Below are 17,162 nucleotides of genomic sequence, written 5' to 3' on the forward strand. Positions count from 1 at the left end.
GCCTGTCAATGTGCAGACTTTCAACTTTGCCACTGGAGTTCCTGTCACCCTTTTAACACATTATCATTATTATTTTTAAACCAGAGTCATTTCAAGTTCAAATTCATGAAATGTGCATTGGAACCGCCCACCTTGCATTACAGATGGGTAAAACAGAATGTGTCAAGAGAAATAAAACTTTTAAGGAACCATTTGCACTAACCTTCCCCTCACCTCATTTAGAAAGTCAATCTGACATTTTTTGGCATTCCACATATTACTTTGAAAGAATTAAAATCAGTATTTACGGTAGGAAGATGCCTAAGAGATCAATGGAAGCATTCATTCCACAGCATCCGGGCATATTTATGGTCACCTAGCTTCTGCTTGAACATTGCCATTCTTTGATCCGCCTCCCACCATCATCACCTTTTCTAGTATCTGGCTCCCCCAAACTCCCAGTGTCATGGTAGAGACAGATTCTACATACACATTAAGGAGAGATGACTTGAGGTTGGAGGCTAAGTTGGTCATGCCAATTGACCTATAAGGCACCAAGAGACAAGACTCTCAAGATGGTCCCAGAGGCATCTCTCTTCCCTCCCTATACAGCTGGGGGATTTTGTTTTAGCTGCCCTTCTTAGGAAATCAGTTTCCGAACGCTTCAAAGAAGGAAAGCAAATGGCCCTCCCAAGCAACACCTTTTCTTTTCATTCCATGGAGATTCCTCCAATTATCTGTGTTGTTGGTATTGATTGGAGTCTGAGATGGTATTTGCAGCTGCAGGAAGGCACCCTGCCCACCTCCCCGAGCAGACTGTTCTGAAGAAGCTGAGCATAAGCCCTATGCTCAGTAACTTAGAAGACTTTCCAGGACTTTTCTCAAAACTATGGAAGAAGATATGTCAATCCACTTAGTATTCAATGCCCATTATTCAAGGCCCAGTGTTGTTCACTCTTCTTTTCTTAACTCCGTCCTTTCTCTCCGAGGCAGGATTTCTCAACCTGGGCATTTTGGACATTTCGGATGGGGTAAGTCTTTGTTGCAGAGGTCTGTACTGTGAATTGCAGGACGTTTAGTAGCTTGCTAGGTGCTAGTAGCAAACCAACTCCCTTACCTTTGACAACCAAAATTGTCTCTAGATACTGCCAAATAACCCTCGGAGGCAAAACTGTCCCCCAGGTGGAAATCACTAATCTAAGTCATTATTCCCTATTTCAGTGTCCAAATAATCAGTAACTATAAGCTCCTCTACTGATATGCATAGAACATCATGGAAGCAATAAGACAGGATACCTCTGTCAGCCTGGGGGTTCCTGGGACAGCAGACATAGACAAAAATTCTTAGGAATAGAATTATTCTGCCCAACAGAATTCACACAGCAGATAGCCAGAAGATGCTTGGAGAATCTGAAAATGTTAAAAAACCATTTTTCCAGGGATGAAAATCATCCATGCTTTTGATCTTTGTCTTTCTCTGCTGTCTCTCTTTGTCTCCCAAAACATCCAACATGATTACAGATTTCAAAGGAAGAATTATTTCTGGGAAGTTGGAAATATACACATAAATACTCTGCTGAGGGCTTGAAGCTGAGAATTGCAAGATTCAGCAAAGCTGGCACTGCCTCTGGATAGTTGGATCTGCCCCAAGAACAAGGTGCTATTAGCCAGCATCTTATAAAGAATGGATCACCAGGCAGCAGCAAGCTGTCCCAATGTTTTCCTAAATTCGCATTCCCCTTGGCAAAACTTTCACAGAGCTCTCCCAGCTTGTGAACCTAATTCAGGTGTCCTCGAGCCTCCTCTTCCTTGGACTAGGCATTCAAGTGGTATCTCCTAAGCTCAGCATTCACTATAATTCCCAGCTTGACCTAACCCACCTTTCTGACCCTTCCTAACTTTCTAATCAGAAAATATTCCGACTTCATTTCGATGTTTTTGCACACACTGCCTGTCTTCTTCCAGAATGCATTTCCTGTACATCCCCACTGCCAAAATCCTGTCCCACCTTGCTCAATCCGAATGCTGTTTTCTCCAAGAAGCTGCAACGATTCCTTCCCTCCATGGCTCGAATTTTCCTCAGCTGAAAGTACTTGTTCTCTCTCTCTCCCTCTCTCTTTTTTTTGTCCACTGCAACTTGCACTTCTCTCATGGTACCAACTACAATCTGTATTTGGGTAAACATCTTCATTTCCCAGTATATTTTAAATTCTACAGAGACAAAGACCACATTTTATTAATATGTGTATGCTCCATTGTATTCAAAAACACGATACATGCTCCACAAATTAGTGTTGAATTGAATTGGGACATCACATTCTAAGGAGGAAAATCACCAGAGAAGCCACATTTGACCCATTCATTTATTTCTTTTCCTCCTCTGGACTATGAACAGAAAGTGAATATTAGTAGTCATCCAAAATGAAAGAAATGATGAAATATGTATAGTAGTTGAATTTCAGAGGTGTTTGGGGAATAAAGGCAGATTGAGAAATCATAAGCACATAATCTCAGAGGTAAGGGTCTTTTCTTATCTTCAATCAAAGCCAACCATTTCACATGAGATACTAAAATGAGAATTTCTTAGCGTATAGGAATTAATAATAATTGAGTGAGATGATTCACTTTCTCTTTTTCAACCTTTCAATGAAATAGCTAGGCAGTCTCACATAAAGCTTTTTAACTAAGATCCTGCATCTTAACCTGTTTACTACTTTACATATATCTGTTATATTTTACTATGCATTTTGTCCATTTTAACACTCCATGTAGGTTACATCTAAAAAATATTATCAGTTTTCTTATAAGTTCACTCTTGGCCCAAGCAGCTTGGACACTTTTCACATTGATATAATTATTAGGAACACATCACATCACTATTTCCATAGTTGATCCATAACCATGAAGACATATATATATATATATATATATATATATATATATATATATATATATATAAACCCTTTTAATGTGGAAATAATAGATGATTTTGAGAGAAAATTATGAAATAAGGATGAAAATAAGAGAATAGCCACATGCAAGACAGCTATTTGATACTATAATATTTGACACTACAAATATTGACAAAAATCAAATTTTAATAAGGAAAGGATAACAGTTTAAAAATCTTAGAACAAATTATTATATTGAAGACAGTCTCTCAACTTCAGTGTAAGAAAGAATATTATCAAAATATGATTTAATATTGCTAAAGAGGTAATACTGAGATAGTCAGCAGATCAATAAAACGAATGAATATTATACCCCACTTATTTGAATTTAGATTTTCAAAATATAAAATAGCTGATTAGTGTTAAAGGGCTATTAAAATTTATTTCTGGACCTCTTGAAAATAAAGCTGGTTTTCTGTAAATTGTAGAGAAATATTAAACATTTTAGTAAGTTAAATTCAGGCAGAATCAGAACAACTTCACTTTTGATTAACCAGCCTGAAAATGACTCTGATAGCAACTGCAAGCTCTCTTTTTCATCTGATCACATCCAGTGTGGATGTGGCAAGTCATAGATTAAAAAAGAAACGTGTTGTTCAACACTTAGCCATATTGCTACTGCTTAAATTCCCTCTCACCTTTATTTTGTGATACTGGCTTTTGAAAGTAGTCAACTCTCATGCCTTTATATGTGTATATTAATCCATATATATAGGTGTAATATTTTAAATGTCCCCTTAGTATTATTAGAGTTTATGTGATTATTTAAAAGAAACCAATTATTTTTCTCATTAGTTCAGTATATGCCAAACTTCATGATTCAAGGGATTCAATATAGTCTGTATCATTGTTTTTATATACCAAGTTGACAGAAAAACTAATATCCCATAATATTAGTTTAGAATATTTTGGAGAGGGGTGCCTGGGTGGCTCAGTCGTTAAGCGTCTGCCTTTGGCTCAGGTCATGATCTCAGGGTCCTGGGATCGAGCCCCACATCGGGCTCCCTGCTCAGCGGGAAGCCTGCTTCTCCCTCTCCCACTCCCCCTGCTTGTGTTCCCTCTCTCGCTGTGTCTCTCTCTGTCAAATAAATAAATAAAATCTTTTAAAAAAAAAAAGAATATTTTGGAGAACTTACCACCAATGTTGTGAAACATTTTTATAGATAGCAACAAAAACTTGAGAGCAATCTTAAGAGAGGCATGATTCTTATGATGTCTTTTACTTGGAGACTACAATCCCTATTCTCTGCTTTTCAAATCATTTAATACTGTTATGAACTATTAACATAGAGACTATCTAAATTACATGCCTGTCAACTTAAAGGGGAAGGTATATTACTGGAATAGTTTTATTTTTTCAGATAATAAATTTAAGATACTAAAGATGTAAGATATTAAATAGGGCAGGACTGCAGAAATCACAAAATCTGGAACAAGCAGAAGCACTGAACTTTTAGTTCAAGTGTGGGTTTAAAACTTCCTAGCTAATTGCCCTTGGGTAAGTCCTTTTACCATTTTGAGTTTTAGAATCCTTAATTCTTTAATGTCTTGTAAATTTGTGAAAGTGCTCTGTGAATTGGAAAGTTCTCTACAAACAGAACTTATCAGTATTAATTTAGGTTTGTGTAATCGTTCTTTTATTTGATTGGCCTGATCCTGTAAACCCTTAGGGAAGCAAGCACAATTTTCATATAATTAGTGCTGAATACCAATATTTAAAAATATATATGTAATGATAATCTGTATAAGGGAAACAAAGACTTCTAAATTTGGTTTTGTTTGTTATTAGTGATCTTTGAAAAATATGAAATAATTTGACTGAAGTTATGTCAAATTCAGGAAAGTAACTTCAGGAAAGTAGATTTTAAAATATAAGTCTTAATCAAAATTTAGTTTATAAAAATGCTATCAATAATGTAATATGTATAAGAAAAAAGGGAGTGGAACAAGTAATAAGTTGTTCCTCTCAAAGTGAAATGTTTCACTTGTAAGACAAAAACCAGAATACCTATCTTGACCTAATGGGTGATAAGTCAACCTCTGTGATACAAAATTTGTAAAAGTTCACTGAAACCTTCCCTCTCTCAATCAGTCCTTGTAAGATACTCATTACCATTTAAAGTAGTTCGAAAAAAATAAAGTTATTTTTTGATAACTCTTTCTGAAATATTTGATAACTCTTTCTGAAACAGTAACAGAAGCTGCACCCTCTTTGAAAAATACTGAGAATTTAATCCCTAGTGTACAATGGGTTGTTCAATACTATTAGTGTCTAAAATGAACAGAAAATGATATATTTCCTTGGCGAACCATGTGCAACCATCTCCAAAAGCACATAATAAAGAGTTTGAGGATGGTCCATTAACTTGCTGATCAATTTCTGTGTGCTGTATTGATGTTATAGTGACCTTTAAGAATTCATTCTCTTCATATCCTACAAAGAATCGTTCTCTACCATTGTCAAATAATTGTATTTTGTGGGCATATCTACTTAAAAAAGTGTAATTTGAGGGACTTAATAGCTTATTGACATGACGTAAGCCTGTAATATATGTCCCATTCATGACTTCCTTCTAATTGCAGCACTGCCTCATTTGAATGACTCGGTGTTCCCTCACCCCTCGTCAGATGGTTCAGGTGAGCCAATTAACGACTTGCTCTACCCTCACCCTTGAAAGCGATGAATGGCATGGTAGGCATATGGCTTTTGCTATTCTTAAAAGAAATTATTTTTGTTATGAAAAGATAATAGTGTACAAAAAAAGATAATGTTAGTGTATATCACCTGGGCACAAACTACAGGTACTCTGAGGGCAACGTGATCGTAATTGGCTTAGTTCTTTGTAACTTAGGATCCTTATATAGCACCTAAGTGGTGTTCAATAAAAAAGAAACAGAGAATTCAACAAATAAATGAGCAAAAGAATAAATATATAAGCCATTTAGTCTATCCCGATAAGCCTAAACCGTAAAGATCTGAAATGTGGAAAAGCCTTGCATGCTTCTTGATATATATTATGCTGTTAGAAGAAAATTAAAATAAAGAAAAATCCAAATGGGCAGATTGTTATGTTTTGTTCTGTTTTGTTTTTTAATTTAGGAGATGCCATTCACTGAGAATGAGACAGTGAAATAGGGATATATGGAGAAACTAAGGAAAGATGCAAACAACCCAATCCAATTTATATAAAGAGCAAGGTGTATTAGAACTTACCTATTTGTTTCTCCCACAAGACTGTGACCCAGGGACCACTGCTTTGTTTACTGTCTACTTCTGGGGCATAGTAGACAAGGGCAAACACACTAGCAATTCAGTAGATATTTGTTGAATGACTAGGAAGAGAGGCTTATTATTTTAAGATACCATGATAAATATGTATTTACTTTAAAATTCTATTTATAAATATGTGTTTTCATCAATCACGTGTGAGAAAGCTTTAAAAAAGGACTTTCCTGAAGTCCTTTCGGTCCTTATACCAAATTATTTTCAAACCAACTGTAGCTATTAGAAGTCACAAGTGTCGGGGCGCCTGGGTGGCTCAGTCGTTAAGCGTCTGCCTTCGGCTCAGGTCATGATCCCAGGGTCCTGGGATCGAGCCCCGCATCGGGCTCCCTGCTCTGCGGGAAGCCTGCTTCTCCCTCTCCCATTCCCCCTGCTTGTATTCCCTCTCTCGCTGTGTCTCTCTCTGTCAAATAAATAAATAAAATCTTTAAAAAAAAAAAAAAAAAAGAAGTCACAAGTGTCTAGGTCATGACTCCATGGTAATTATTTGACTAGCCAACTTATCGAAGCTATCTGAAAGACTGTTAACCCATTCTTGTTGAGAATCTAGTGACATTACTGTTAAACAAATTTTTAAGAAATCTTATTTTACCGGTAAACAAATAACTAGCAGAACTGTCGTGATGCCACAGTTGCTTTCCAAAATAATTATGACGAGGGTCCCTGTGGTACACAGTGCGTAACACACCACGTCTGTGTTAATGAATTCAAGGGAAGGCAACACCACTATTAGTAATAGCTTTTTATTCGGAGTCCTCATTTTCCAGATAGGTCACATTAAACACAGCCATTAAACAATAGCGTTGAGATAAATCCATACAATGTATGCTGCTTTTGTTGTTGTTGTCCTTGTTCACCAATTGCTTGGTGCAGCAGCTAAGAACCTTATAGAATGATGGGGCTGATACATGGGAATAGCCAACCTGCAAAACACTGGGGCCAGGAAAGTCAGACTTTAATCAGGTCTCATTCAATTATGTTTCAAATGAACACATCTTGATAGCCAAAACTCTCATTTGAATTAATGCTGTGATAAATGCTGTCTGTTGTCAAAAGAATATAATTAGACAATAATGAGTGGGCATATATATGCCAGACCTCAGTCTACTTGTTGACCTCAACAACTTCTACTCCATTAGGAAACAAACAGCTTTTAACCTAGTTCTAATAAAGCATACTGCTCTATTACTACATGACTTTATTTTTTATGGTGTTATTTTTTAAATTGAGCACTGCCTAGATCCTTTAAAGGGAAGTCATGTTTTACAAGATCTTGGGAAAATGAAACAAAGTCAATTTCCCAACCAGGAATTCAATTAATTCATGGAGTAGTGAGCCAATCCTTGTATATTGCCTGCAATAAAGATAAGTATGTAAGGTTAAGAAATAATATGAAAGCATTCCTTAAAATTGCATGATATGTCTCTTTAATGTTTACTTTGGTATAGGTATAACTAACACTGATTCTCACTACTTTTAACTTCGATGAAAAGATCTTTCATTAACATTTAATGAAAAGATTGTTGTGTAACTGATTATTTTTAATTCACCAGTAAATGATTTTTAGAACTTTTTGATTTTCTTACAAAAATGTCTATAAATTCTTATTCTGTGCTTGACTTCAGTTATTGAAGGACCTAAAAGACAAAGTATTATCAAATTATTCTTTTTTGAATGTGTGGGGTTTTCTGAGTGGTTAGTATTTGGAGGATGTGAATTAAGACAATTTTTCCACATTCTGAATTATGCTGAAACCCCCTGAAATATCACTGTTTGATCATGCATCACCCCTCAGAGCAAGTTGCTCCTTAGAGGGGTGATTTTGGCATCTCATAGACTTCCTCGGAAGCCAAGCACCAGAGGTCTGTGATAAAGTCAGTCGCCAGCCAAATGAATAAAGGCGAGATTCCCTCAACTCAACTATAAAAGCTCGGAGTCCTGACTGCTGAATTACCACCAACTTGTAAATAAATAATCACTACTAAATACAGATAATGTGTTAAACAGCTAACGCTAGTAAATCACCGGCGACAGAGAGCCTAAAGGTAAATCCCTCACACATTGGCACAACCAATTCTTAAAATCTTATAGTGTTTTAATGTCTTCAGACACATATAGTAAATTGAACAACTGGTTACTCAGTGTTAAGAATGTTTTAAAAATAAAACCTACTCTCTTTGTTGATTTCATTTACATACTGCCTTAGATTGTATCTGTCTAGTCAGAGAGAGGCAACACTTGGTAAGACTCAATGGAAATTAGTTTTCCATCAAATTTCAGCTATCAAGCTAAATCAACCTGTAGTCTCCTGGCAAAAAAAAAAATAAAAATAAAAATAACATCATATAACAGAGACAACACATTTCAGATACATAAATTGTCCAAAATATAGAGAGTCAATTAGGTTTCACGTGTACAAGATCCCTTCTTTTCTAATTTAAACATTGATGAGTAATAAAAACCAAGAGTAGAGCTTTGGAAAGGCTGTTACTAGGAACCAAATAGAGTTCTCAAGAGAATAAGGCTGATGGGAGTTGTCCACTCTTCCCTTTCAAAGCAGTTTTGCAAACGAGGTACAGTCTAAAATCTTGACGGCATTTGACGGAAATACTTTCGGTTGAATTTTTTGAGGTTTAGAATTACAAAACAATTCTAAAAGTTCAGTGTTTGTTTTTGCTTTTGCCTTTGTTTTTAATATAATGATTTTATGACATTTACGCTGTTTCTACACTGGTTTGGTGGCCAGAAAAGAAGGCACAGAATTCTCCACCAGTTTGCAAATAACGCATTTTTTCTGCTCCAGTGCACAAACAGCCTTTATTTAACTCAGCACCACATTTTCTAAGGTATGGGCTGGAAACTGTTTGTCATGAAGCTGTAAAATGCCAAAAATTTTAAACGCTGAAGGAAAACGTCAATCAAGGCATTTTCCCATCTGCTGCTACTTCTGCAAGTGCTAATTTTGTTTTCCCCAATTCCTGAAATTTGAGGTTTCCTAGCCTCATACGGAAGTAAGTTTGAAACTTGCTAAATGTCACAAGTAAAGGTGTAACCAAATGAAGGAAGAGAAGGTGTATTGTTCTCAAAGGACACCAATAAAAAGAGGCAGAAGAGTATTGAGAAAAAGGAAAAACATTTTGTTAAGACCCAGACCTCTTGAAACACACTACACAATGCAAGGAACCGGTGCTGGTACCACACATGCATTAAAGCATTTCTCATGGTTTTGAAATATAATGGGGGCACACATCTTGAACCACTTAAGATACTTTTGAGAAATCAATCAACATCATGATATCTACATAGGCAGAAGCTGGATGTTATTGAAAAAACGTGAACAAGTTTCAGGTATCGGTACAAATGTAACTCTTGTGATTTAGCGTGACTTTAATGAAAGCTTCTACAAGGACTTGCACATAACCATGACTGACGGATGTCTTTTTTGACCTTTCAGTTAGCTCCATCAGCTCACTCAAACACATTTTGAACAGATTATGTACTGTAGTACTTGGTAGACTATACATTAAACAAGAGACTCTGCTCTGAGGCGCTGCTTCCCACGCTCCATGGGGAAAAGGAAGCAGGAAAAAACAAAACTCATAGAGTTCGACAGCTACTGAGGCAACACTTGCCATTTACAATATAAGCCCAAATATTTTTGCAACACAACTATATATTAATTTAATAAAATACACAATATAGCTCTTATACACTCAACAATTTGGCTCATATGCACTGAATCTGCAATAAATCAATAAAAATATGTCATTTGATGTAAACACATTGAATCTTCTTACATTTGCACATTTAAATGGTCATGTGATTGGTGTATGTCTAAGACATTTTCACTTTCCTGAGCTATTTTAGTGTCCACAAATGAATAAAACATATTAATCATGTTAATTTCCTCTGCATATTATCATTCCATGGTAACTATTTTTCAGGTCAAATTTAAAACATATCCATCGTTATTTATATGTTTGTTGGACACTAAAACGCTGAAGAGGCATTTTAAACCTTTTTAAAATTTCTTCTCCTTTAATGAAGTGAATTAGTCTATGTGTGTGCAGGACAAAATGGACTATATCTTTTTACATTTAACTTTTATACGACATGAAGTGTCTTACAAATGACCAAGTTTTTTTTTTTTTTTTCAACTAATGATATGGAATGTTCTTTATGTTTATATGTGTGGCAGGTAACTTTATACAGAAATGTTTACCACAAATATGTGTTAATGTTTGGTGTAGCTTGGACTACTGCAAGGTCTTTTCGGGACTTTAAGTAGAAGCCTGTGATGACTGCTAGAAATCCACCACAGATCACAAATTATGACCCTGCTTTGTATGGGGTTTATAGGTAAACAGTTAAGTCAGCATAAATCACGGAGGACAGTCTTAGAGTGATCAGAAATACTTCAATTCTCACACTGCATACCTTCCTAACAGATTGTCAAAAGGTAACTCGCCTCCTCATCCTCCTTTTTCTTCTTTCTTTTCTCTTTTCTCTTTTTCTTTTCTCTTTCAGCATCGTTAATTCTGTCCTAATAGAAGTTTGGTCAAAACAAAACCATTGTTATCTCTGAAAAAGAAACAGCAGTGAAAAGAACATACTTGTGGGCACTTCAGATGTTCACTAAAAGCCTTAAAGCAGCATTGGTCTTTCTTCATCCCTGTAAAATGGGTTGTCACCAGGAGGGATCATTTTTAAATCAACAAAAGAGACAAGAAAATGCCAATGCTTTTTTTTTTTTTTTTTCACTTTCTCACAGCCACGGGGTCATTTCCCCGGCAGTCCTGCAAAAGCTTATCAATTTCTCTCACGACTTCCTCCGCATCCACCGATTCTCTGGCCAGATCCCTGTTGGGGTGGTCAAGCTGCTCAAGAACAGCGCCCATCTCGCTGGAATCCCGGCTGGCTCTGGAATGCACATCTGCAAAGACCCTTGCCATTGGATCGGAAGCCATGAATGGAGGGTCTCTCGGTTGCTTACTGGGTGACAGATACTGACTGTCAGTGGGCAAGTATTGGCTGCTTGCTTCGGCCAGGGCTCCTGGTTTTGCTTCGCAACCATCCAGAGAGCCTTTTGTTGAGGGGCAAGGCTCCATGCATGCCTTGGTTGGGCTGCTTGATGCTGAGGGGACCTCTTGGAGGAGAGGGCTCAGGGCACGTTTGGCTTTTAAATAAGGTTTAACATTGGCAATGAGAATAGTGTGCTCTCGCTTGTCTTTTCCAAATGTACAAAAAGTCTTTTTCCCAGTGGGATTCACAGTTTCGTAAGTCTCAGTCTCAACATTAGCTTCAACTGTGGGTACAAAGAGATTTGTGCGGTAATCTGCATTTTCAGCCTGATTGGCTGCAGGGAACTGCGGCATCCAACACCTGTCAGAATGACCAAGCACTCGGCATTCATCTGTGCAATTAATGCACTCTTCTGGTTCTGTAAAACAAAAAAGAAAACAGCAAATCCAATCATTAGGGTTGCTTTTAAATTTCTACTGAGGCTGCGATCAGCTCTCAGTGGGCTTGTTTGACCTCTGGTCTCTTAATTAAAAAGGAAAAGAAAACAATAATTAAAACATTTCAGGATGGTTGCATAAACCTGCTGGTTGAGACAATGGTTTTATTTAAGTCTATTCTCTAGATATTAATGAATTCCCATAGCCTGGGAAGAAGTAAAAAGTGGCCATTGGAGAATCATTCTCAGTAGAATAGAACATCACTGTAAACTAATCTCCTGCGGATATCAGTTAGTCTTTGTTCTGTACAACCCATCCTGGAAACAGTGAACTTCAAAAAGGATTACCAGGATTAATTTTTCAAATCAAATAACGGGGTAAAAACTAGATCGTGTACTTCCATAACAAGTCCTAAGCTGCTGCTTTTTTTTTTTTTTTTTTTTATGTTTTATCCCTATTTTGCTTGTAATTGTTATTTTGGTGACAGTCATGAAATAAAAGGTTTCCTTTAAAAGCCCACTTTTCCTACTGAGAGGAGCAAATGGAATTTTCTATCAGAATGTGTTATGAATAAACTTGTCAAAAAGTGCACATTCCTATTTTATTAGGTATGGGTATGGATCATGTAATCAGTTTTCTTCACTCCAGCTTTTTGTTTTTGGTGTAAGTAGGTGAAAATGGATTTAGTCAACAGATACAGTTCAGATGAATGACAACTCATGATTTCCTATTTTAAATGATAATGTTTTCTGTGAGAATGTTTGCTTCTCTCTTTTGCCAATAGGCATACAGAGAATCTAAATAAAGCATTCTTTAATGATCCCTATTTCAAAGATGCTGAACAGAAAATATGAAAGAAAATTCCTTCATTATGACAACAGCTGCATAATTCCACCACACCAATATTTTAAACTATAACTTTTAACTACATCTTCCCACTTGGCCCTTTCATCTACAAATGATTGTTTCCCTTTATGTTTAATGGTTCTTTTTAAATCAGGGACTTTTTTTTTCCAGGAGAGGATATTTACAATTTACCTCTGTGTGATGGGAATAGAATTCCCTACACATTTAGGAACCCTTGGGATAGCCATTTAATTGATGTGAGAGGATCCCTACAAATTCATAGTGTCCTGTGCAAGCCCCACCCCAAAAAAATACATGAGAGATATTTAAAATAGAAAGAACTGAATTTAACAGCAATTTATATAGTAAATTTATATAGTTACTTTGTAAAGTCAGATATAAAATCTGAGTTCATATTTAAAACACATAAATAATTCCTTATCCAAAAAAGAAAAAAAATAAACCACAACTTGATTTATCTCAAAAGGTTTTAGGATAAAAGAATTTCTTATGAGATTAAAATTTTTTTAGAAAGAAATCAGAATGGTGTCTTGACAGAACAAAAATACTGTGGTATTTCACACCATGTGTCATTCATATCTGTGAAATGTTAAAAATGTATTCAGGTAGCTCACCTCTATTTTAATTTTGTCATGTTTTCAAAAAAAATATATTTACAATGAATGAAATATGTTAAATTTATTATGTAATACAGGTAAGAATGGTGACAGGCAGTCTCAAGCTGAACTCAAATACTCACACCCAGAGACACAAATATTATCTGTGCCTTGGAAGATTGTTAGGCAGATGGACATAAAGAGTGGCAGAAAAATCTAGACATAGAAATTTTCTCAGAGGCTTTCCTGTGCGGATTTAAGGTCGAGCAGATATTTAAAAAACAAACAGATATAAGAAAATTTTAATATCAGGTATTTGTTTTCTCTACCTATTCTGAATGGGAATCATAAATATAACCTCTACAACTGTGTCAGTCTGAGTTAGAAAAGAAATATGTATCATTTCATTCAACCAATTTTATCCTCCAAAAATACAGTAGAAAACTTCACTATCTGTTTCATTTGATAATAATTTTGTGTCTTTTAAAGTCATGAGTTTTAAAAAACTTATTTACAACGCGTACACTCTCTTTGAAATATGCTAACATAGTTTTATATTCCAATATTGACTGGCCTTCAATTTCAGCAATTTGGGGAGCCTAGCACTGCATGAATTCAATATGAATTTAAGAAGAGAGTGAAAGAGATAGAATAATGCAGATGTATGAAAGTATAAATCGACCCTGAATTTGAAACCATCAATATGAAATGATTGTTTGCATTTCACAGCTGAAAATCTGCAGCTTTTTACTTGACTCCTTTATGTCACAACCTAGGGAGCAAATTCTACGTATTGATTATGATACATTTTAAGCTGTTCACCTTCTGATTACACTGTAATTTCGATGGTAGCAATTCCCAGACAGTGAAGAAAATCTAATGGATACTTTTGTACAAGCAGCAGAAACTATGAGCAAAAGGTGAACTATTACTGCCAAGGGTCAAATAAGAATTTATGAGAAAGTGAAATTATTTCTGGAGGAACATAAATAAACAGATGAATAGGTAGGTACGAAAAAGGGACTTAGGTAGTATATAATGAATGACCATCCAGACATAAAAATAAACAAAATGAGAAACATAGAAGAAAAAATAAGAGGGAAGACGGAAAGCTAAGTGAAGGGGGGGTAGCTGCGCAGGAGGGTTTCTCTCGTGTGTACCTTCTACTATATATGTTTAAGATCCCCTCAATAAACTAAGTATGTATCATAAAAATAATAGTGTGGAGTATTTTCTCAAGACCTAGAGCTACAAGGTAAATAATCAAACTTCTTCCTGTACCTTAGGCACAATGGACTCAGAATAGATATGTTGAATTATATGCCACAGAAATGAAAATGAAGCAAATTATATAGACACCCACTATTAACACAGATTAGATATTTGTATCAGAAAACAAATTCAGAGACCCTGGATAGAAGAAATCAAGGTAAACATAATTGATCCGAGATTCACTTTTTTCTTCCGGACCAATCTGGGATTACAAAGAAATTATTTATGCCCATTTTCACCCTTCCCTCATTATAACATGATTACCCTTTCACAGAATGCACCCTTTGCCAAAAAAGAGGGCATAATCCAAACGGTATGCAGATGAGAAACTGAGAGATAAGCATGCTTACATTGCAAAGAGAAAACTATCCTGAAGGCCAACAGCTGGGACTCTGGGCAGTTCTGCTTATAGGGAAAGTTTACAGTGTCTCATTTTTAAAATGTATGATTCCTTGAAGAATCATGTGACAATCTGATAAATTTAAATACTTGGTTAGTATTAAGAATTTTCTATACTCCTATTGCCATGTCTGACTATTACACAAGCTCTCAAAGAGAGGGATCTAAACACAGTCATCTTAATTATTTTAATTTGTAATCTTAATTTATATGATATTTTTGCAAAAGACATAAAGTCACTCAAATGACTATAGTGCTTGCAATTCAGCTGCATAATAAACCACACACACACACACAGACCTGTGTGTGGGGGTGGGCGGTAAAAAATTGAGCTTTCAGGCACCTGGGTGGCTCAGTCGGTTGAGCGTCTGCCTTCAGTTCAGGTCATGATCCCAGGGTCCTAGGATGAAGCCCCACATCTGGCTCCCTGCTCAGCAGAGAGCCTGCTTCTCCCTTTCCCACTCCCCCTACTTGTGCTCTCTCTCTCTGTGTCAAATAAATAAAATCTTAAAAAAAATTTTTGAGTTTTCACCAGGACATAGTCCAAACAAAATTTTAAAACTCAAATGTATAACCAATGCATTCCTGAAAATTTACTATCAGTAATTGTCATAAGAGAAATACAGATGAATCAATAAAATGCAAAGGAAAGTTCTATATTCATAGTTTAGGAGATAACATAAATACATATAAAACACACATATGTATACACATTTTATATATAGAACATTACATATATAATGTACATATATAGGTATAAGTCTTTTTATTTCAAATATCCAATGACATTTTAATCCTTCCCTTTGCCCTACTGTAGGTATGAAATCCATGACTGGATCAACAACTTGACTACCCCTGATTTTAGAATTTTATGTAATTCAAATTGATTAGACATAAAGATGTCTGAAATCTGCATATTTATATTTGCTGACATATCTGAAAGCTCTCTCTTTTTAACCTAGACTAAGCAGTTTAATAACTTAATCTTAGCGATATTAGGCAAGCAATCGTTTGGTGCCAAAATACACCTTCAAAGGAACTGTCATTGTGGAAGGTACATCTCTGTGAGGAAAGAAAATATTTAGGTAAAACATCAAACTCCCTACTCTTACATTATTGGGTTTTAACAATCTTCCACAAAGGTGTCCATAACTTAATGTTTACAATGTGATTTTCACCTTGTAATGTCACTGTATCATTAGGGGCGCATAGCCATCTCAACGACGGGTAAAAGGTGCCAAAGATTACTATGTGTAAGATTAAAATTTGAAGCCAAAGCACTATTTAAACCAGCAAGGACTAATAAAGATTAAGGGAGCCTTAGCTAAACATGATTATTTTGGGAAAAGTCAGGGGAAACAATCCTTGTGCGTTATGATTCAGTGGTGTTCACTGCAAAGGGAACATGTCAAGGAGCCAGTCCCCATAAAATTTCTTAGTCCAGAGTAAATCTACCTATTTATTCTATTCTCTCTCTCACTCAGGCAGGAATTTATCACAGATCAGAAATTAAGCTTATTTTCCCTGTCTTCAAAGCCCCATGCCACACTACCCAAAGAGAGATACTTGGCAACTAATTTGTTACTACTTAGGGGAGATATTAGAAAACATAAAAGGATTCCCTCCCCCTAGTTTCAACTTGCTTGCGGCCTCTGGAGCCCACATATTTGTACAAAAACATGCATATAGTTTCTAGCATAAGAGTTTCACATATGCATCTGATTTAATTTTTTATAGTGAAGAAATAAACGTCTGTGTCATAGAAATCCGAAAACCAAAATCCACAAGTCAGGGCATCAATGAGGAGGTTCTAAAATACTGTGGTTATGAGGGAGGGGCATTTGAGAGACAGAGTTTGCTCTGCTTTTTGACTGTCAACAAAATGGTTTTATTTCTGCTTTGTAAACAGCTTTAAATAGGAATAGTTTTATTCTCTTAGTGTGGTGGTTGCTACTGTTTCTAACAGCATCTTAAAATTAGAGTTGTTTCCAAGTAGACAACTCTATAAATGGAAGTCCATTTTTTATTCGTTCTCATTTTTCTTTTTTATTTCTAATTTACTTTCTTTCACCAGCGTAAGCTTTCATAACACCTAATTAGCTGTCTGGAAAAGCAAAGAGCAGGCACCCATCTCTATTTATGGCTGGCACTGGTGTTTTGGAGATTAACTCTACAGAATCTAAACTAGGTACCCATCACAGATTATCCACCAGCAAACAATGACAAGCCAAGACCTTCGACTGGCAGTTTCTGGGTACCAGTTTTCTACTGAAAGGTTTCACTGGTATAAGAACAGTTTGTTTTCGCTGTCTTTTTCTGTTCTTCAGCACACACACTCAGTTTCACACATGTACAC

The 17,162-nt window shown here is 35.9% G+C and overlaps 1 protein-coding gene across 3 annotated transcripts in view; it reads right to left on the reverse strand.

Moving 5' to 3' along the window:
• Positions 1–6,940: 6,940 nt before the first annotated feature.
• Positions 6,941–17,162, reverse strand: part of PCDH17 (protocadherin 17) — a 97,880-nt gene continuing 87,658 nt past the window's right edge. For all 3 annotated transcript variants that reach the window (XM_036094732.2, XM_036094733.2, XM_036094729.2), the window contains one exon: positions 6,941–11,653. In XM_036094732.2, the coding sequence (XP_035950625.1) occupies positions 10,971–11,653 (683 nt within the window). In that variant the 3' untranslated portion in view covers positions 6,941–10,970. The remainder of the gene's footprint in view (positions 11,654–17,162) is intronic.

This window comes from Halichoerus grypus, chromosome 4 (assembly GCF_964656455.1).
Source record: "Halichoerus grypus chromosome 4, mHalGry1.hap1.1, whole genome shotgun sequence".
NCBI lineage: Eukaryota > Metazoa > Chordata > Mammalia > Carnivora > Phocidae > Halichoerus > Halichoerus grypus.